This window comes from Barbus barbus, assembly GCF_936440315.1.
Source record: "Barbus barbus genome assembly, chromosome: 39".
NCBI classification, from domain to species: Eukaryota; Metazoa; Chordata; class Actinopteri; order Cypriniformes; family Cyprinidae; genus Barbus; species Barbus barbus.
In genome coordinates, this window is record NC_136717.1 from 16,194,213 (window position 1) to 16,216,452 (window position 22,240).

General features: G+C 38.0%; 1 protein-coding gene across 2 annotated transcripts in view; it reads right to left on the reverse strand.

Moving 5' to 3' along the window:
- Positions 1-266: 266 nt before the first annotated feature.
- The window catches only part of LOC306858769 (exocyst complex component 4-like), a 130,085-nt gene continuing 108,111 nt past the window's right edge, over positions 267-22,240 (reverse strand). The window contains exons 13-18 of one of the 2 annotated variants that reach the window (XM_079399483.1): positions 21,085-21,240; positions 19,800-19,978; positions 13,179-13,320; positions 11,454-11,632; positions 11,214-11,373; positions 267-1,500 (exon numbers count right to left, since the gene is read on the reverse strand). In XM_079399483.1, coding sequence (XP_079255609.1) covers positions 1,263-1,500; positions 11,214-11,373; positions 11,454-11,632; positions 13,179-13,320; positions 19,800-19,978; positions 21,085-21,240 — 1,054 coding nt within the window. In that variant the 3' untranslated portion in view covers positions 267-1,262. The remainder of the gene's footprint in view (positions 1,501-11,213; positions 11,374-11,453; positions 11,633-13,178; positions 13,321-19,799; positions 19,979-21,084; positions 21,241-22,240) is intronic. The other variant, XM_079399484.1, reaches the window with a different exon arrangement.

Genomic DNA, 22,240 nt, shown 5'->3' on the forward strand with positions numbered 1-22,240 from the left:
AAGCACATTGAATTGAGTCGAAACGCTATGATTCAGTTACTGTTAGCAGCTAAGCTAAGCCAAAGTGATCAAGTTCTTAAAAAAAGCGTTAATACAGACGCGTTCTCCCTGTATTGTTAACAGCACATTCATCAAGTGCAACATAGTGAATATGAAAGTTAAATACAATACAGATAATCTCTTCAGGCAAGCCTGTCAAATGCATTGACAGTACAAACATGTCCCAAAGCTTGTTGCTGTTATATTCATTTATTTATTTTTATTTTGACATTACCATTGGCAAAATTCACTTTTAATCCAGTAGGTTCAGAGGCTCCTCATGACTTTTAAGTAATCAATTGAAATTTACAAGCATGTACATTAAAAGCTACACACAAAATACATACTAAAATACACAAAAACAAAAGCATGAAATAGTGTTGCTCTGACATACTTTGTGCAAACAACATCAGATTGTGTTACAGTAATATCTAAATGAATTATAGTTGCACTGTATAATGCTAACAGGAGTGCTTGAGCCAGTCGCTTCATTTGAATAACATTGAGGACCCTGATAATGACTTAAACACACAAATCCACACCTCTATCTTTGCCTTTATCCATTTAATAAGCTCCTCTTACTAGAAACATTAGAAGTAAGGCAGACATGACATTTGTAATGTCTAACCACTGCTCCAACACATCTTCAACATTCACACACAACGCTTAATGTGCTAAGAATATGAAAGATCGTCGCTGTGTTCCTGCCTGTGGGCAATTATTGATTCGAGTGGTTGAGTCATTTTGATGGATTGCTCGGGTGGCTTCCTGCTTAACGCCTGTGTTCTGTATCGATGGCTTTCTCTCTTGCTCTATTCTTCATAATTAATGAACTAAAAATAGCCTAGAACAGAGCATGAGTGATCTGTTGGGTTCTGTGTCTGTTTGAACAAGGAATAAGAGGTTCAGATTCAAAGCAGACACAGTCGAAGGGCAGATATTGGAATATATCAACATCAAGGCTTAGAAACTCAATTCTTCACCTGTTTAAACAACCAGGGATAATAGTGATGTCATAATGGATTCATTTATTAGAACATGTCTGTGTGTGCAAAGCCCTGGTCAGAAATGTATCTTACAAATATCGGAAAGCAAGGAAATGAAGTGAAACCACTTTAAGGTTTGCTTGAAAGTGTGACTTGACTCAAAGCTTGTGACAGTAACGATTGGCAGTAACGTGGATCTTTTCAGAGCGTTAATAGATGTAGTTTAAATGTGCGTGTCTAGACTGTAGTGATCTTCTTATCCTTGGTAGCCTGTTTAATGGCAGCCTGCTCGCATATGATCTCTTTGAGGCGCTGCAGCCGCATGTTCTGCACGGTCAGGTCTCCCACGCCTGTCTGGCTGCGATGGAGAAGACTCAAAGCATTGATGTACTCCAGCTCTGTGTAACGCACCCCTTGATCAACCACCAGGTTTAGCAGCTCGTCGGCTGTATTATACAGCATCTCATAGTACTGCCTGCAGAGAAAGAAACACAGAGAGAAAGAATAAAAGAGTTGCTGTTATTTCAGAGGGTGCCATTTAAGGTGAAAGTGTTGCTGAACTTATTATAAAATATACTGTTGCTTAAAATAATTAAATATATACAGTTATATTTAATTTAAGCAACTTATGTAATAAAATGGTATATATATATATATATATATATATATATATAAACTTGATTTTTTAGCAAAATATTATATTAAATGTCAAAAATATACTTATCATTTTCATTAACCACTTTCTTTAAAAAAAACAACAGCAATACAATGTGCAATGTAATTTAGAATATTAATTTGGAAAAATAACTACATTTTACAGCTACAAATCTGTAAGAGCAATATAAATTATAAAACAATTTTACCTGAAATAATTGCATAAGGTCTAACACATTTTAATTTATTATATTCAATCCATTTCAACACCTTAAATGATAATTTGATAAAAGGAAATTATAAAAATATAATTCTGAAAGTAAAGTAAAAACCTGTTAACAATGTCACATTGGTGTTTGCAGAATAAAATAAATTAAAGATATTAAAAAATAAAAATTATATATTTTTTGTACTACAAAATATTATTAGTAAAATAATTATTTTTGTCAAAATATTTTAAGTATGTTAATTTCCATAAAAGAACACACATATACAATTAACAACATAAATAATTTATAAATAAAACAATGCAACAAACTGAAAGTTCTGTCTACAGAGCTGAAACTCTCTCACACTGGCCTTATTGTTCCTTATTGTGATGCTATGCATTCACAAAACTTGAGAACGTCAAACCATTTTTCCATGACCCCTTTGGCCCAAACATGCTGTTGACCAATGGAATGGAATAACATGCATTAAAAATTAGACATATAGTTCAAGGAGACCACTTACATATGAGTATGCATACACACACCCAACCACACAAAGGGCTTACAACTTCTATTTCTGCAGCAGAGGCACATTTGTAACAGGGGTGATAAGAGCTGAATGTGTTTTGACCCCATCAGAGCAGACGACTCCTCCGAATCTCTCTCTCATGCTGCATTACTCAGACACACAGAAAAGGCCTTAGCCAGCACTCCCCTATCAAGCTGGCACACTCCTCCAGGTGCTCAGAGACTTCTGGCTGCACTTGAAACGAGCCGAAGAGCCCATTTCACACAACCTCTCGCTGTAAAGGTGCTCTGTAGAGCAAACATTGGCAGAAACGGGCAATTTTAGTCTTTTCATGACGGAGCACATGTAAATTTTAAAGCCATGCCAGACATCATACGGACTTCAGGTTATGAACTTCTGGAGATATTAAACTTCTGGAGAACCATGGAGATGTTCCATGGCTGTGATTTCAATACTGCAAAAATAATCTACTGAAACAAGGTTATATGGTGCATAATTTGTCACTTAGGATTTGTTCATGTGGCTTTTTATAGAAAATTACTTATCTAAATGATCGGACTGGACCTGCACTGTAAATAATTTAACTAAACTCTAAATTACTGGAGTTTTCGGATATTGAATAATTGGAGTAAATTTGACAAAAAAAATCTTTCTACTTTAAAATTTCATGCCAATTCAATGTTATTTGCTTTTATTTGACATTTTATGTATTTCTGAAATTGACTAGCCATTTCTAAATGTGAAAATTGTTTCAAAACCCATTTTATTCAGTGTTGTAGATGATAAAAATAGGCACAAATTTCACATTAAAGGAGGTTCCAGAGTCATATCTACAATATATATATATTTTTCTTTTATAAAACAAAGATTATTAGGGTTTTACGAGATAATTCTAGGTCAGTCTTTCAAAATTTCACTTTTAATTCAATGTACATTTCTTTGAAATTATTTGGGAAATTTAATAGTAATTTCTGAATGAAAATAGTTTCAGTCATTTTCTTTTTCAGTGTTTGATGATAAAATAAATAAAAATATATATATGATAAATATATATATAATAATATATCACACAATTTTGCAATAAAGGAGATACCAGTGTCATATCTATATTGTAAAAATGATTTGAAGTTATAAATAAAACAAATAGTATTGGAGTATGTTTACAAGAAAACAATATTTAATTCTTACTTTCTGTTTCTTTGTAATTAATTGTGAAATTTGCAAGCAATCTCTGAATGAAAAATGTTTCTACAGCCAATTCTTTCAATGTACTGATTTGAAGGTGGGGTCTTTTGACTTAAGACAGTAATAAACACCTAGTAACCACCTAGCAAGACCCTAGTAACCATCCAGAAAATCTAGCAAGATGCTAAAACCACTCAGCAACACCTTATGAACAGCAACACAGCTCAAAATTACTTCAGAAAGTCTAAGTCTAGTAGAAGTTGTTAGGCCAACTATACAGTCTAAGGCCAATTTTACAGTGCATGCTGTTTTAAACATCTTCAGCAAGACTTTACTCCATTTCTTGAAGATTAGAACGGAAATGTAATGGAAACCAAACAGACGATCAGTCCACTGGCTGGAAATGGAGCGCTAAATGAAAGACAGAAACACACGTTCAAACATCTCAGAGATCTGCTGTCTTCTACTAAACCTTCTTGGTGAAAAAGATTTTCTAAGTACTTGGAAATAATGGTGTTGCCCTTACACCTCTAAAATGCTGAGCTCTAATGCTGAAGATTAACACTAACATGAAAATTCAAGTGTTCACAGCATATTCAGCCAGTAGAAAAATACAGATTCAACCCATAAGACGCTGAAAAGCTTGCCAAAAAGTGTGAATGTGAGCACAAGTGCACCTGCAGGACAGAGAGAGGGCAGTTCCATTAACCCCCATTCATCTCTGACACTAAAAAAAACACAGCCATTTATAACAGTCCTGACAGTACAGTGTCCCAGTAACCCTTCCTGTGCCAGGGCGTTAATCCACCAGACCTGGGCTGTCTGCTCATTAGAGCTCAAAACAGGACAGTCTCATATACAGCACCTCGTTTGACATGAAACAGCACAAAAGATTGAAAGAAAATCCAAACTGACCTGTTTAAATAGATAGTATGCTAAAAATTTAATTTTATCAGCATTAACACACTTTCTTCCATGGAACACAAACAATTTTTTAAAGAATATCCAACTCTTACATAATAATATAATAAAAGTGATTATTAATATTTTGAATGACCTTTTTGTAAACATTAGACTTTCATATATTTTAGATTCATTACAACACAACTGTAGTTGTTGAAGCCTTTTATTGTTTTAATATTGATGATTTTGGCATACAGCTCATGAAAACCCAAAATTCCTATCTCAAAAAATTAGCATATTTCATCCGACCAATAAAAGAAAAGTGTTTTTAATACAAAAAAAGTCAACCTTCAAATAATTATGTTCAGTTATGCACTCGATACTTGGTCGGGAATCCTTTTGCAGAAATGACTGCTTCAATGCGGCGTGGCATGGAGGCAATCAGCCTGTGGCACTGCTGAGGTGTTATGGAGGCCCAGGATGCTTCGATAGCGGCCTTAAGCTCATCCAGAGTGTTGGGTCTTGCGTCTCAACTTTCTCTTCACAATATCCCACAGATTCTCTATGGGGTTCAGGTCAGGAGAGTTGGCAGGCCAATTGAGCACAGTAATACCATGGTCAGTAAACCATTTACCAGTGGTTTTGGCACTGTGAGCAGGTGCCAGGTCGTGCTGAAAAATGAAATCTTCATCTCCATAAAGCTTTTCAGCAGATGGAAGCATGAAGTGCTCCAAAATCTCCTGATAGCTAGCTGCATTGACCCTGCCCTTGATAAAACACAGTGGACCAACACCAGCAGCTGACATGGCACCCCAGACCATCACTGACTGTGGGTACTTGACACTGGACTTCAGGCATTTTGGCATTTCCCTCTCCCCAGTCTTCCTCCAGACTCTGGCACCTTGATTTCCGAATGACATGCAAAATTTGCTTTCATCCGAAAAAAGTACTTTGGACCACTGAGCAACAGTCCAGTGCTGCTTCTCTGTTCAAAAGTGGCTTGACCTGGGGAATGCGGCACCTGTAGCCCATTTCCTGCACACGCCTGTACACGGTGGCTCTGGATGTTTCTATTCCAGACTCAGTCCACTGCTTCCGCAGGTCCCCCAAGGTCTGGAATCGGTCCTTCTCCACAATCTTCCTCAGGGTCCGGTCACCTCTTCTCGTTGTGCTGCGTTTTCTGCCACACTTTTTCCTTCCCACAGACTTCCCACTGAGGTGCCTTGATACAGCACTCTGGGAACAGCCTATTCGTTCAGAAATGTCTTTCTGTGTCTTACCCTCTTGCTTGAGGGTGTCAATGATGGCCTTCTGGACAGCAGTCAGGTCGGCAGTCTTACCCATGATTGCGGTTTTGAGTAATGAACCAGGCTGGGAGTTTTTAAAAGCCTCAGGAATCTTTTGCAGGTGTTTAGAGTTAATTAGTTGATTCAGATGATTAGGTTAATAGCTCGTTTAGAGAACCTTTTCATGATATGCTAATTTTTTGAGATAGGAATTTTGGGTTTTCATGAGCTGTATGCCAAAATCATCAATATTAAAACAATAAAAGGCTTGAACTACTTCAGTTGTGTTGTAATGAATCTAAAATATATGAAAGTCTAATGTTTATCAGTACATTACAGAAAATAATGAACTTTATCACAATATGCTAATTTTTTGAGAAGGACCTCCTTTTTTATTATATTTACTATATATATATATATATATTTACTATATATATATATATATATATATATATATATATACACACACACACATATACATATATATATAGTACTCGGCAAGCAATTTTATGGGGTCTTAAGCCTACATAAAGAGGGCAGCTGTCTATTTGTGTGCTTCTGTATGTTTGTTTGTTTGATTGGTGTGCCAACTATGGCATTCGCCACACTTCATTTCACACACATTTAAAAGCATTTAGGGAAACGATGGCGAGTTGCTAATCTGATTAACTCTCCGTGGCTTTTAAGACCACCTCCTTTTCTCTCCTCTCCCCCATTAGAAGATAATAAAGAGCAGGAACTTCACACATAGAACCTGCACCTGTGTGTGTGTTTTCTGAGTGCCATTAAGTTTTAATTAGACTGTTTCTGTGTGTACAGTATACAGCAGTGCATACAAAGGCTATTAAGGTAATTTATGATTCATGCGGCGAAGGATGCAGGGAGAATGGGAGATGGTACGAAGGGAGATGGTGAAAAAAAACTTGAATCAGCACAATTCATTTCCTCCAATTTCCAGTATGTACAATATTAAAGCCATTAAGGGCTGCTTCTGTCAGCGCATTCTCAGCAACACATTAGTTAGTGGCTGAGAAAGAGAGAGAGCAGGCGAGATGCCCAAGACGATCCTCTCCATCAAACAGAACACACATACTTGTCACCACAGTAACAAATGCCTGTGCTTTCCGTGCAAAAGAGCATATCAGGCTTTCAGGACATTCCCTCCTGCATGCTTGACAGGTCCGATTTTCCTGTTAATGAGGACATTTTGCAGACGGGCTGCTCTTTCATCAGCTGCTCTGTTCTAAAGTGAGGTGAGGCTTTGAGATGAGGTGGTCTGACCCTGGTCTACATATTAGAAAACACCTCAACAGAAAGAGCCCTGGGATAGAAAGTAGAACAGGCTCAAAAATGGTTTGTGGAGATTGTTACTGGGATGCTGCTGCAGTAGAAGTAGAGCTGGACAATATTTTTCAGCTTTCAATTAGATAAATCATCATTTCAACCCAATAGCAGTTAGTAAAAAAATTGTAAGATCTGACAGCAATGCAATAAAATGCAATAATATAAAATGTATTGTTAAAGTATTTCAGAATGGAAAAGTGGAAGAACATTATTTGAATAATTCTGAATAATAGTGCCAATATGTCAATATATAGTAATAAACAGTAAAATGTCTTTACATATTTTTTACTAATTTTAAATGCAAAAAAGAGACTTCAGCAAGTATTTTTGAGAGATGATGAAAATAAATTACTGCATTTATAATCGATGAATCACTGAATTTATAGAACATATTCATTGAAAAGGATAGTTTGATTTGATCCACAGAAATAAACGGAAACCTAATTTTAGCGGGCAAATAAAAAGCAAATCAAAATCACTACAATAGTCACAATGTTGCCTATAATGGCCATCTATTGGTTATTTTCATAACAGCTACACAATGGAGTCCAATGGAAGTTAGATTTTCATGGCATATTACTGAAGTGATAACCGTGAAGTCAAATACGTTGTATAATTGTGAACAAATGCGAAAATACAGAGCAATACATCTAGATAAACATAACAAACAGATATGGAGAAAAGCCTCATGTGACATGTGCAAACAGAAAGACCAATGTGCTGTCAAGTGCAGCTGTCGGTTTGTTTTGTGGTTATCGAGAGCACAGTGCAGCTGCGGTGTAAACAGTCCAGGCCGTCACCCTGACACGCTGACTAAATGTCGTTTTTCCAGAAGCCTTTACAAATGGCCTCACAAGACAGGTGCTTTTCCAACAGCTTGACCTCTGACCCATACGTGTCAGTCAGCCAGTCTCTGAACTGTGAATTCCTAACCAATACCCCTTTCCTTACTGAATGAGAAAGCACGGTTTAGATTTTACACTGGAAGAGAGAGAGAATGTGATCAGCATGGCTGGTCCTCACTGCACCATATTCTGCCATTTAGAAAGAAAGAGACTGTCCTAGTGATATTTTTAGGACTTTTTGAGAACTTCCAGTGTTTTGTGTGCTGCTTAGGGGGTTTATCTAAAATAGATTCTAAAAAACAAAAATAAATAAAAAAATACTACACCTGCATGAAAAACAATTTCAGAATGTCTAAACTTTTCAGTTCTGTTTTAGAATTTAGTTCCTGTACTCAGTCAAACAGGGGTGCATTATTAGCTAAATATGGCCACATTAACACAGCATCAGAATACGGTTGTCAGTCCTGTATTTGAGTCCTTAATACGGTTATGTTCACACACAGTACGGTTATTTATGGGCGTGACAATCGCATTCTGTAACCGAACTCACACCTGCATTCTTGGAACACACGCACTGTGTGAACGGAACAGTACTGGACAACAAGTTGTCTGTATGTCATACAGCGCGAGAGAGCTGCTCTGCTGCACAAACGTGCATCTACCGTGTGTTACGTGTTTTCGGTAACTTACAGTGACAGAGAAATGAACTGCTTGTCATCTGAAAGTTTTAGATACCGTCAGTTTTGTGTACTGTGCGCTATTCAAATGCTCCGCTCTCCACACAAATTTAAAGGCTGCTGTTGGTTAATGAAGATTTGACGAAAGAACTCGCGGCTCGATTGGAATCTTGTCGTGTCAGAAAGTGATAAGACTTTCAGTTTTATGGACGTCGCCGTCTTTGATTTTACTTTGGTCACTGTTGCTTTGGTTACTGGTAAGGAATACGGGTTTGACTCCAGTTGCACATTCATACAGACAGTATTCTAAACACAACTGTAAGCTGCTGTGTGAACGGGACATTTCAAGACTCACACCTTTAAAGAAAATGTGGTTGTCAATCCCAAAAACTGATAGTGTGATCGTAGCATATGGTATTAAGTTTAATTGAACTCTATTGGTAACGACTGAACTTGCGACCATAGTTGCTTTTGAAACTCACCCTAGATTATAACTAATGATTTCAGCCATTACTCGCCATTTTTGTGTACAATTCGCATCAGATGTTCTTAAGTGTTGTGAAATAGTTGCTAGTAGACTTTTCTATCCAACTGCACCAGGTGGGGTATCAAGTAAGCTTTACTGTCTGTACTCCCATTGGCTGTTAGCCACATTACATCATTGCTTATTTGCATAAAGTTTAAAAACTTGAGGAATTTGATGCCTAACTATGTATCTACAAAATGTTGACTATTTAATTTTTTTGAAAGAAGCCTCTTATCCTCACCAAGTCTGCATTTATTTGAGCAAAAACAATAGTATTTTAAAATATTGTTACAATTTAAAATAACTGTTTACAATTTTAATATATTTTAAATGTAATTTATTCCTGGGATGCAAAGCTGAATTTTTAGCTACCATTACTCGAATCTTCAGTGTCACGTGATCTTTTACAAATCATTATAATATGCTGATTTGCATTTCTTGTTATAATCACTATTGATTTTTCACTATTGAATATTAATGCCTTTAATGTCACTTTTGAGCAATTTAATGTGAATAAAATTATTATAATTTTTTTAATCTTACTTCAGATTTTTTGAATGATAATATATGCATCTACTGATTCAAAATGCGGATCATACAGATGTATAAAGAGGTTCTGGGATAGTTTGTCCTTATGCTATGACACATTCTATCAATTTTGCATCTTTAACTAATATACAGAATTAAAAACACATACATTTGTTCACAACCAGCAGTCTCTTGCCAGGTCTGTGTGACGTTGATTAGACATTACTGAGGCACCTGCAGGACTCTGGGACATGGCCTGGCTCAGTGTAAGGCTGTGAGCAGATGGTGCGTGTATGTGTATGCGTATGCGTGTGAGCATGTAGCGAGAGTAAAAGCACTCTGGCTTTGCTTGGGGACTGGACCAACACCATGCGCGCAAGGTCATTTCAATGAAAAACTACCAGTGAAGTTGTTTACTCCTGATTTAAACATCAAAACCTCCGGCAGTAGCCCTGCACACTCAAATTACACTGTTTGTACTCGCTTAAATAGCTAAAAGTGCTAACTGCTCAATTTCACATTTTCAAGCATGCTTTCCCCACTAACGCCGTGTTCCTCATCACTAGATGGCACTGTGACCAAAGCCTGCCATAGGAGAGGAGCGCCGCTGGGTTTGGCCACTGCACTGCTCAGCTTTAACTCAAATCGATGGTTATTACTGTGTCCTTGGCCCAGTCGCCCACAGCAAAAATTCAGATGGGAGAGCGGCCAACGATTCCCCTTCTTCCTCATGGGCCTTTCTCCATCTCCCAGCATCCACATATATGCCTCCATCTCACTCAATGAATCCCTCAACACACCGGCATTTACACACACTCAAAGCTGAATGTAAATGACAGGGGTACAGGCAGCTGCAAGAGTCTAGTGTTATAGTGCTCCTTTATTATCTTGTTTATGAGGATAATGCCAATGTATTCATAAGGGGTTTACAGAGAGATGTTCTAACTGCTGTGTGTGTGTGTGTGTGTGTGTGTGTGTGTGTGTGTGTATGTATGAGGGGCCAATCAGAGGAGCCTTGATAGAGCAAACAATGTACTGTAATTCCAGTCACCACCTGTACCACACATACATCACATGACATCATATATGAACGAGAGAGAGAGACAGAAAGAGAGAGAGAGGGGGGGGGGGTCAATAAGGCAGCACTGTAATAATCATGATAGAAATCCGCCGGGTATTGATTCCCATTGTTTGCACAGCAAAATGCACATTACTCCATTTAATTTAACTACCCTGACAGTGATCTTCCCATAAAAATATAGAAACATGCTGTTAGTTATAGGCTGACTGGAAAGAGCTGATATTTATTCGTTTCCTCTCTGGAGAAGCGTTCAGTCTTTGCTCTTGAAAATTCCGGAGTGTAAAAAGCGAATCTGTCATGGCACAAGCGCAAATTATACATGTTTTCCTTAAAAACAATTGGTTGAGGAGTTGTTCGGGCAAGCTGATTTTGAAATGTTGTCGTTTTGCACATCCGTACTGAGAATATTTGTGTATTCTACCTGGCGAAATCCAGATCAGCCTCGCGTGACATGGTGATGTTGGTCAGGTTCTGCTGGAGCACAAAGATATTTCTGCACATCTTCTTGATGCCGGACTCACTGATGCGCTTGAAGTACTGAGCTCCGTTTATCAGAATACAAGAGATCAGGTGACCCAGACCTGCACCGAGACAGGAAGATAGTCAGAAAAGAAATACTGCTTCAGGCATCAGCTTCCTGTTGAGGCAAGAGGTCACTCACCCTCAAATATATACTGAAACTTGTGCTGCTGCAGGGCGGCCCCCATCACTTCCTCTATGGCACTGATGTCCTTATTCAGCTTCACCACCAGGGGGTCGTAGTCCATGCTGGCTGCATTAGCCACGATGGCGTAGTTGCCTTGTTTTGCCAGAGGGATCAGATAATGGAAACAGTGGACCCTGATGGGGCAGAGACGACAGGCACGGAATGACAATTACCAGTTGAGACAGATAAGAACTTTCCTGAAGCTTGAAATATGACTTGTTTTAACTCACAGGATTTCACCTCAAAATGAATAATTTTCACATGAAAAAAGTCTTTTCATCAGACATTCCTGGAAAACCGCAATTAAGATGCCTTTGATCATGTGAACTAATTATTTTCACATTTGGTATATTTTATCCATTTTTTATTTTAAAAGGGAGTTTGTATTAATGTCCCTCTATGACACATAGGCCTACAGTATTACGGTCAAAAATAATAAATAAATAGAATAACTAATTAATTAATAAATATAGATTATAAATAAAATATTATGTGCAATGTATTAATTTATAATATTATGAATATTATATATATATATATATATATATATATATATATATATATATATATATACACACACACACACACACACAGAGTATAAAATAAATATATTTTACTTATTTGTTCATTTATTTGCTATAATATAAAATATACATTATACACACACACACACACACACACACACAACCACATATACTATATGCTAATATATTAACAAATTAATTCATTTTATTGTTTCAATAATAAAAACAACTTTGTATGAATAATTTTTCATTAAAAAATAAAATCTACACATTTCCCCAAATTCTGTTGGAAAATTTAGAGCTTTTCCACATAATCTGTCCTCAAGGTATTACCACATATTCTAAATTACCATTAAAAGTAAGAAATAATGAAAACCAGTTTGAACGTTTGAGTTATTGTTATCATTTGCGTAGTGTTAATGGCACTCTAGACTGTCATCGGTCCTCAGAGAAATACCAGATGCTGGTAGTGAATATCTCCCTTCACTCTATAAAGGCTGAATGAACTGGGATGATGGAATGTCCTGTGAGCAGGTGCATGTGTGTTCAGGGGTACAATATGTGAAGTGTTCATGGACTACTAAACCTGCATATAGGTGCACAAAGAAAGAGCATTCTTGAAACAGAAAGAGAGAAGGTGAGACAGAGAGGTTTCTATAATGGCCTCCAACAGCCCTGCAATAAACGTCCCCTTTCTCATTCAGCATTAGAAAAGCTTTAAGCGAAGCCACCCGCTACCAAACCTTAAAGCCTGCATCCTCTTCTTCTTACCTTCTCTTATGGCTTAATTTACCCTCAAGCACTGTCAGGGGAAATTTGCTTGATGGAAAAAGTCAATAACGCGTAGCATGGGAGCTGCGAGTTATTTTTTCCAAATCATAAACAGGATCACATAAGCTAAATGATATCAGAGAATAATCAGGCGAGCGGAAGGGAGGGTCTGCGGAGGAGGGTATGCAGAGTGAATGACCCATTGGTCCTCTTTTGGGCCGAGCAAACTCTTAGGAAGATTTAAAATTACAGCCCGTTTAATTCTGATGGAGATGATGGTCTGCAGCATTTAAATCTGCAGCATTTGTTGTTGCTTGTATGAAGATATCTTACGATTTGTGCATGGAGTCTGTCTTTTAGATTGAGATGAAGTGGTCAGACCTACCTGACCTCCAGATGCAGCACCAGAAGGCAGCGGTCAGCGATGTCCTGGAAGGCTCTGGAGAGGTCAGTCAATGTCTGCAGAATCTGCTCTCGATTGCGGACGTTCTCACTGTTCACTTGAGCATCTGAGCCTGGGGATACACCTAGACAAAAGAATATAAAAAGAGAGTCTGAGCCATAAAGAAAAACAGAAAAACACATTTATAGCCAATATACCAACACCATGTGGAAATACTTCCCAGACTTCCTAATAAGTAATGCCAACAAATTTACCAAGCACACGTAGGTGTGGTGTTCTGGTGCCAACATATTCTGCCCATGTAGTATTTGTCCAGTCACGTGCATAATTCATAAATACCTGGCATAAATTTGTATGGCAAGTAACGCATTGAATTAAACATGAAATTTTGATGTGGAAAGTCCTAAATAGTACTTTCTAATAAAACATACTCAATAATGTTTATTTACAACTTAAAAAAATAATTTTTTACAGTGTAGTCAATGAGATGCAAGCACACATATGGCCACAGGATGACTATCAAATGGAAAAGTGTGTGTTTGTGTGTGTGTGTATAGGACACTAGGCGATCAATGAGGCACGAGAGATGGCGATGGACACTGACTTCCTGTAACGCTCTGCGGCATGTCTCTGCACTTCTGAAGGTCACATTCGCACACACACTCAAATCTCACGGTATGTAGAGAAGAAGTATGTGTGTGTGTGGATGTGTTTGCTGTGCTGATGGATGCCGGTTTGGGTCCCTTGTGTTTGTTCAGGAAAATGGCCACTGCCATTGAGCAATTATATATATACACACACAGATGAAAAGAGCAGCAGCACTCGCGTATGTGTGTGTTCATTTGGTAGTTAATTACTGTCTGTCTATAACTCTTATTAGAAAAAAGGTTTGTGGGAGATAAGGATGTGTTTGGCATGGAATGATTAAAAATGCTTGAAGACAAGAAGTGCAAATATAGCAGTGATGACCAGGTGGTAGATTAGAGGCACTGGGTCACTGAGGACTGATATGTTATTCCAGAGAGCGCAGAAAATCCCCCTGATGTGACATCCCATGGATAACAGAACTGTCAAGCCATTGTAACAAGCAAACAGTTCATTTTAGGTCTATTTGTCAGGGTAATTCAAACTGAGTACCAAATCAGTAATTATATTTTTCTGGAAATTACATTTAAAGAGTTGTGCTCACCTAAAGTTCTACAATAATTTACTCACATTCATGTGGAACACAAAAGGAGATGTTTTGAAGAATGTTTATGCTGCTATTTTCCTTACAATAAAGGCAGATGGAGATACTGTGCGTTAAGATGCTAATGATACCAAATTACATAATAAGGTTGAATATGTAGAGGCATATATTCAAGAATGAGGTTTGACAGAAACGGCAGAGGTGATGAAGCTTACGAGTAGGGCTGCTCAATTATTTGATTATTATTTAAATTATTACTTTGGTGTAATCATGATTATTTAACACGATTATGAGTGGGCCACATGACCAAAACATTATGAGCGATTTATTTAAAGACACCGATATATTTATTTTCTGTAAATAAGGCTGCTATTACATCTACAATTTAGATATCAGCGAAATTTCACAATTCTTTACTGTTACACACGTATTTTCATTCTCAACTCTTTATGTTTATTTAGAACATAATAGACGAGGGTTTACATGTATAATCACCAAGCACTGCATTTTGCCGCATCTTTACGTGTATTTGACCGTTTAGCCACACACTATAAGATAAAAGTTCACTTTACTTGTCTGTGTTCTGTTCTGCGTGGGAACACATGCACAGAAAGTTGATGAACAGTGCAAGTTCTCTTTTGCGCTTTTAAAAACACTAATAAATCTAATAAACTCTAATAAGTCAAGCACGTCCCATTTTGCGAAAGTCACGTTACATGATTTTACTGATTTGCACGTGATGGAATGGGGCACAATAATCGTTTTATCTTGATTATTGTTTTTTCATAATTGTTGGAGGCCGAAATTGAAATCAAAAGTGTATTTTGATTATTTGCACAGCTCTTTATATAACTAAACAAAACTATCATATGGCTTTGAAATACTTGAAATAGAGCATGCAGGTCTAATAACCTACACTAATATTCAAATTACTATAATTTTATGTTTAAAGAATTTACATTTTTGAGTGCACTATTTGTTCAATTTAATATTTTAATAAAGTAATTGTATATACATAAAATTGACTTATATATCATTTATCATATTTAAAATATTTAATAATTTTCAATGCCATTTTCAAACAAAGCTAATACAAACTACTACACAGCTCTCTATGAAGCTTTTAATCATCTGCTTTTGCACAGCTAGCCAAAGTAAAACTGTTCTACCAGTTGGGTGCAACCGAAAAATGCTGTTTATTTAAGCCAGTTCATCATTTTAGTGAAATCTGGAACTTTGCCTTTCATAAACAGCATGATCCAGACATCCAGAGTGTACTGAAAACCCAAAGGAAGCCAATGCTGCACGCCAATTAACCTGCATGTTTGCATTATGCAGTTAGTGTGAATTCCGTCCATGTGTAGAGCTGGTTGTCAAGTTGTGTGTTTATTAACACATGTGTGCTCAAGTATACACACGCCAACTGTCAGCGAACGACTGAGTGCAGCGGCATGTGGCAAAGAATGGCTGCTCTGCTGAAAGTCTGTGTGTGCCAGGACCCCCTGCCCCAGACCCCCCACTGGGGGTGCGAGAGAGAGATGGGGCCTGCTGTCCATCGCCGCCGAGCTCACCCTGCTGCGACGGTATGATCAAGGCCGCGCCACATGAGGCCACCAATTTAGAGTCGCAAATAGACTCACTGAATGTCTTCTTCTGTCTTCCTTAAACTTATAGGCTTTTACATTTCTTTTATCGGAGGCTGTGCACTTGCGTAGATGTGTGCCCGTGTGCGTGTGTTGGGCTCATGCAATTATTTTCAAATCCTATCTCGCCTAAGCGTCTGTTCGATGCCATCTGTGAGAGGGTGGCACTCATAAAGACAGAGAGTACGAGAGAGCGGAGATCAATCATTTGCTGATACGCTTCTTCACGGCTACGTCCCACTGGCTGTCAGGGTGTAGTTTAAGCATAGCGGCTCAGCCCAAAAACTGCTGTTGAAAAACTGCATCATCTCGCCGCACACCTCCCACCGGCTGTTAAACACAGCGCTCTAATAAACAAGATATCTGACCTCTGTGGCAGCAGAGAGAGAGGGAGAGGGACAGAAGCCTCATGAATGATGCATGTGATTGGCTGAGAGCGTTAATTATTCGGCTGCAGTAACAGCGGTGACATCTGCATGGGGAGAGCCGAGCTCTGTCTGCTGGCAACCTTTGACCTCACTGCGTCAGCGCTATGACTTGCCGGCTAAGCCTTCAGGACGGGACTTGAGAGAAGGGAGAAAGAACAAAAAAATGAGTAGGTGTCTTCGGTTAAAGCTATTCCAGAAATTAAAGTGTGTCTGTGTGTATCCACACACATTATGCTAATAGATGGAAAGCAGACCTTTACTGTTGGCGATAAAGGTACTTTAAAAAATTCCAAAAACCAACAGATCGCTTGACCCAAGACTCACTATTTTTCTTTGGCACTAAAGGGTATAAATGCTCAAAGCGCTGCATCTGTTCTGCGATATGAGAGCGTTGAATCTCCTGAGAGCTATAGGAGGATGGATTTGGAAGCATGTGAAATGAAGAGGGTTGTTTTCACAACAGTCTTAAGAGTTTTGTTTGTCTAATCTAGGTGGGTATAAGTTGGTAAAAGGTCTTGTACTAAGGCTCCTGAGATATACTCAACCTGTGGCTAAAGTACCTTTAAGTGAATTTAAGTTCACTCGGTGGCCATATTTTCTAGTTATGTGAGTACAGCTCCTATATTTACATTAATAAAAAATAGAGAGCAATGCAGCTTTTCCCATTCAGTTCTCTACAAATTGTCTGTTTCTTTCTCCTCGTACCATCTCTGCTGGGGTTTCCTGCTCCTGCTGATACTATTGACAGTTTTGGCCTATGTTTTTTGCTTTATTTAATATTAAAGACAACAAGAGGAGTGATGTTAGTGAGAGTTGGAAACTATCTGACTGTTGCCAGGTTGCCATCCACATAATTTTGTGTGCATTTTGGGATATTGTATAAAAAATAAAATTTTTATTCAGTAAAAGATCAATTTGTTGCCGACATATAACGTAATAAGTGTTATGGGCGTCCCGAGTTCAAATCCCCGTTCGGGGACCTTTCCTGATCCCATCCCCCTTTCTCTCTCCCACTTCACTTCCTGTCTATTCTACACTATCCTATCCTAATAAAGGCAAAATGCCAAATATAATAAAAAAAAAAAATGTTCAGTATTAAAGTTACATGTAAACTATGAAGAGAAGACGTATGCTGAATAAATGTGATTGAACCAAAAAAAAAAATAATGTGAACAAATAATTTGTTCAGAAAAGAAAAAAAATTGGATCAATATCATCTAAATGATCTCAAATCCATTCTGAAATGCCAGAGCAAAAGCCTGTTATCAAAACGATTGGCCACTATTAGCTTCAAGAAGTGTGTTTGACACGTTGCTCCAGACATAAGGCATCTACCACCGATTGCTAGCAAAAAGTGTTTATCTAAGTAATGCATTACCTTTAGCAAAAGGTTTTATTTTGCACCAGTTTATGAGACTTTAAATGGAAATGCTGCATTATCTGTCAACTGTTGCTATATTCAGTTTTTAATTAACAGCATTATCATACTCTAACATAGCTTCTATAATATTTCATCTGAATGTACTGAATCCATCCAAGCAGCATCTTAAGCGCATGAAAAATACAAATAGTGTTAAGAAACAAAGCCCAGATAGACACACACAAGTGAGAACATATAGAAACACAGCTGTCCTGAGAAAACGAGGCCGCAGATAAATTTGAGCAGGATTACGTGTTACGAAAAAGATCCCAGATGGACAATGAGACACAAACCTGTCTTCATGCCTTCATGACCAATCAAAGCCCATCGATTTCTACCCAAACAGCAGGCCCAAGACTGAAGAACGTATCCTAGTGCCAAATCAAATTTTCGATTACATTAAGATTCAACACCATGACGCTAAAGAGCAGGATTATCACACGCATCTTATCGCGGAGGTCCGTGTGTTTGTTTTAGCAGAGACTGGAGGGACAGAGATCGAGCAATGCCACGGATTAAACTAACTGAGACAAGGACAAGGTCTCACTGTCTGTCTGTCAAACCGGCGGTTGAATACTTCTAGCGCACAAACGCCACATCAGGGTGGTCATAGGTGCATGAAGGATGTCTCTTCCTGACCGCGGTGGGCCTGCGTTTTTAAAAGACAAGGGCAAAAGAGCTCTTTCTCTCTCTCTGTCTAGGAACTCTCTTCACTCGATCCGCTTCAAAGCTCAGTCTCTGGTCGTGAGACGCTGCTTAATCTCCCCCACATTACACTGGCAAACGTGTATTAGTCTGCAAGACAAGACAGGAGAAAATGACTTGTTCATACCTGACTGGCTCCATAATATAAAATCCAATTTAAGGGGGGGTTACAGAGATAAGGGTTTCCGTCGGCGACGGTCCCATCAGCTCAGCAAACACTAAATAATGAACAATGCTGAAGCTGTCCCACCATGATAAAACACTCCATTATGGCTTCTGCACAGAACTAATGGTAATTACACCACGTCCTCAACCACGCTCTTATTGAATTTTTATCTGCTCTGGACGCAAGTCACTCTGAAGCAGTCTTTACTCAAAAAACAGAAATAACAATAGTTTTAAAATAGCTTATTTACAGATTTTAGTGAAAGAAGTGGAGGAAATTCTGAAGGTATTGTGTGACGTTTCACCGATGTGGCCGCGGTGACGTCAGAAATGCAGCGCTGAACATTCATTGAAGTCTGGAAACTGAATATTCTCAAGTCACTGTAACAATTTATGTGAAAATACAGTTCTTCCTTTGAACTAATGAACTATATTCTATCAGTTCTGATTAACTGGAAAAACACACAATGAAGTCTAAAAGTTGAGAGAAACTGGGATTTAAGTCTAATATACAACTGGAGATACATAGTACATTTAAGGATTATAAAAAAAAAAAAAAGACCTTAAAACTTAAAATGAATGAGAAATATTGTTTAAATTTTTTATTGTTTCAATAATTTAATATAATTATTAAAATAAATTAAAATAAAATGAACTAAATTAATTTATATATATATATATATATGTGTGTGTGTGTGTGTGCATATATATATATATATATATATATATATATATATATTTAAAATATATATATATTTTTTAAATAATTTAATATAGCTTTTTAAATAAATAAATACATACATACTAATGAAATTGTACTGGAAATACATAGTCAGCTCAAGGATTAAGGAAAAAATTACTACTTAAAATTAATAAAATATATAATTATTACTATTTATAATATAAAAAAAATGTTTAAAAAAAAGTTCACATACCAAATATGTTTTATGATAAGGAAAAAATAAATAAATTAGAAAACGTTTTGACTCATAAAACATTGTGACACTTTCACTGGACAAGCCTCCAGCCAAACACATAAACACACACACTCACTAGAGCTCCGGGGCAGGTTGCTGAAGAAGCCCCTGAGGCGGGTGGCGAGCCACTCCATGCTCTCCTGTAGGTTAGCGAGAGCCTTCAGATCACTGACGTCCCTCAGAATCTCATTCTGAGGAATCAGCTTATCACCCAGATTCCCCGTCAAAACCTCTGACTCCTTGGCAAATGCTGCCCTGTGATAGACAGAAGGAATAATGAACATTTGTATTTTAACATGTGCTTTTTCTTACCCTCCTTCTCATAACCACAGCAGCAGCTTCACAGGCACATTCAGATGAATGATGCTCAAGCAAATCTATAAAGTCGGTATTTTCTTTGACCTCCTCCTCTAAAGGTCTGTGATGAATGTGGGAGAAAAAAATCCACGCGGCTCATTTCTGAGCGCTGTGAAATTCCTTAAAATAAAATGCAGTGTCTATTGAACGGAAGTCTTTTTAACAAGCTTTTATCATTCTGTATAGGATTGCCATACATGTGGCGTAATCCCTCTTTAGCTGATGAAACTGTCAGGGTCATTTATATGATAAAAGCCTCCCACTCGCTGTTTGCGCTTAGCTTCAACAGGTCGGCTAGATTGGATTTTTCTGTCCCACATAACCAGTTCATTTATTTATTGTACAATTGCAGGCCACGGCACATCCAAACCGACGGGAGAACACTTTGAGGGCAATTTTGATAAAAACTAAGGTCCCCCTCCCTCTCCTCCAATCACAGTTTTCCTCATACTTGTGTCTTCTTTAATTCAAGTGTGCACTTGAGAGGAAAAGGCAGAAAGGGAGGGAGATAGAGCGAGCAAGAGAATTGAAAACAGAATTGCATGTGTGTTTGGGATGCTGGAATGTTCTGGCAGATAGTGTGATTGCCTGCAGTTGAATTTGTTCTTGTTCAAAGATGTCTGCAGAGGCTATAAGGGCCAGATTTCATCCTCTGTAACAAAGCACACAAGCAGAATACCAAAATGCTTTGTCTGTGTCTATCAGCTAAAAATAACCTTAATTTTCGACGAAGACAGAAAGCCCAAATGCAATTTCTGAAGTTGTGTACATAAGTGTGTTTATTGATCTCTTTACAGGATGTAGAGGCCTGTGGATCTGTGTTACACAGCAAATGTCCCACGGCGTCTCTGACTGTGCGTTAACCTGCTCGGATGTGAGCTGATAGGAGTTGTGTGAGTGTGTTTGTATATACTGTGTGCTCTGTGACGAATCTGTGTGGTGAGCTCACATTGGGGACAGTGTGTATTTGTAGTATGTATGTGTGTATTAGCGTGTGCTTTCACCGTGTGAAGTCCTCTTCCTCTTCTCTTTTCTGTCGGAGCTGTCTGGGTTGGGTCATGCTGGCCCAGTTGGGCAGAGACTGCAGCAGGCGGCTGATGTCTTCATCTTTAGCCCAGGAAGCACTGATGGTCAGCTTCTCCTCACACTGTACGATACCCCTACAACACACACACACAGACACAGACACAGACACAGACACAGACACACACACACACACACACACACACACACACCACATAACAGTCTTAAAACCACTTCAGGATCAAAATTTGGGAACATAGAAAACTGCCAGCAACATATATATATAAAATAATATAATATAAAATAAACAATAAAAATAAAATGCATATTTAACATGAAAATAACTAATATAATATATGAAGCACCAAACAGGAAATAATGTACACCGCAATAGCTAAAAATACTATGAAATTTATTTCCACACATTTAAATGTTCATTATCTAGTGTTTCGTTAAGTACTATATAATGATGATGTTAATGACTTGTAAATGGAAGTTATCATAAAGTGTGATGAAACTCTGCGTAAGTAGATAAAATAAGAACAAAGTCTTTGATTGGCTCAGGAATTGGACAAGCTCCATTTAACTTCACGACTCAAAAAGTGCCAAAATATGAAAATTAACCGTAAGTTAAGATAAATGTCTTCAGTATTGCATAAACGGGCCATTAAAAGTGTGCACTGGATGACAGCTGAACACGGTTCCGCAGAAGAGTTCGGATGATACAGAGGCAGACGAGGGCGCGGGTGAATGAACTGTTATTGTCTACGACGTGTAGATTGATTGAACAGATCATGTAGAACGTAATGCAGTGCATTTCACTCATCTTATGGATGAGAAAGAGGGCGAGAACAAAAGAAAGACAGAGAAGGAGACAAAAGAGAGAGACAGACTGGTAGCATGTGATTATTGTGCGAGGAAACAGCTGCTTCTGCACTTTCTACCCATGATTGAGCTCAGTTCAGACCCCTGCTGACTTACACATATGTGAGCTGACACACACACACACACACACACACACACACATGCATCACTTAAACACATGAGCAGACCAATAATCCAGTGTTTCTGATAGCAAGGTCTTCGAAAATCCAGTAGTAGACAGATTTTTCTTCATTTTAAAGACATTTCAAACTA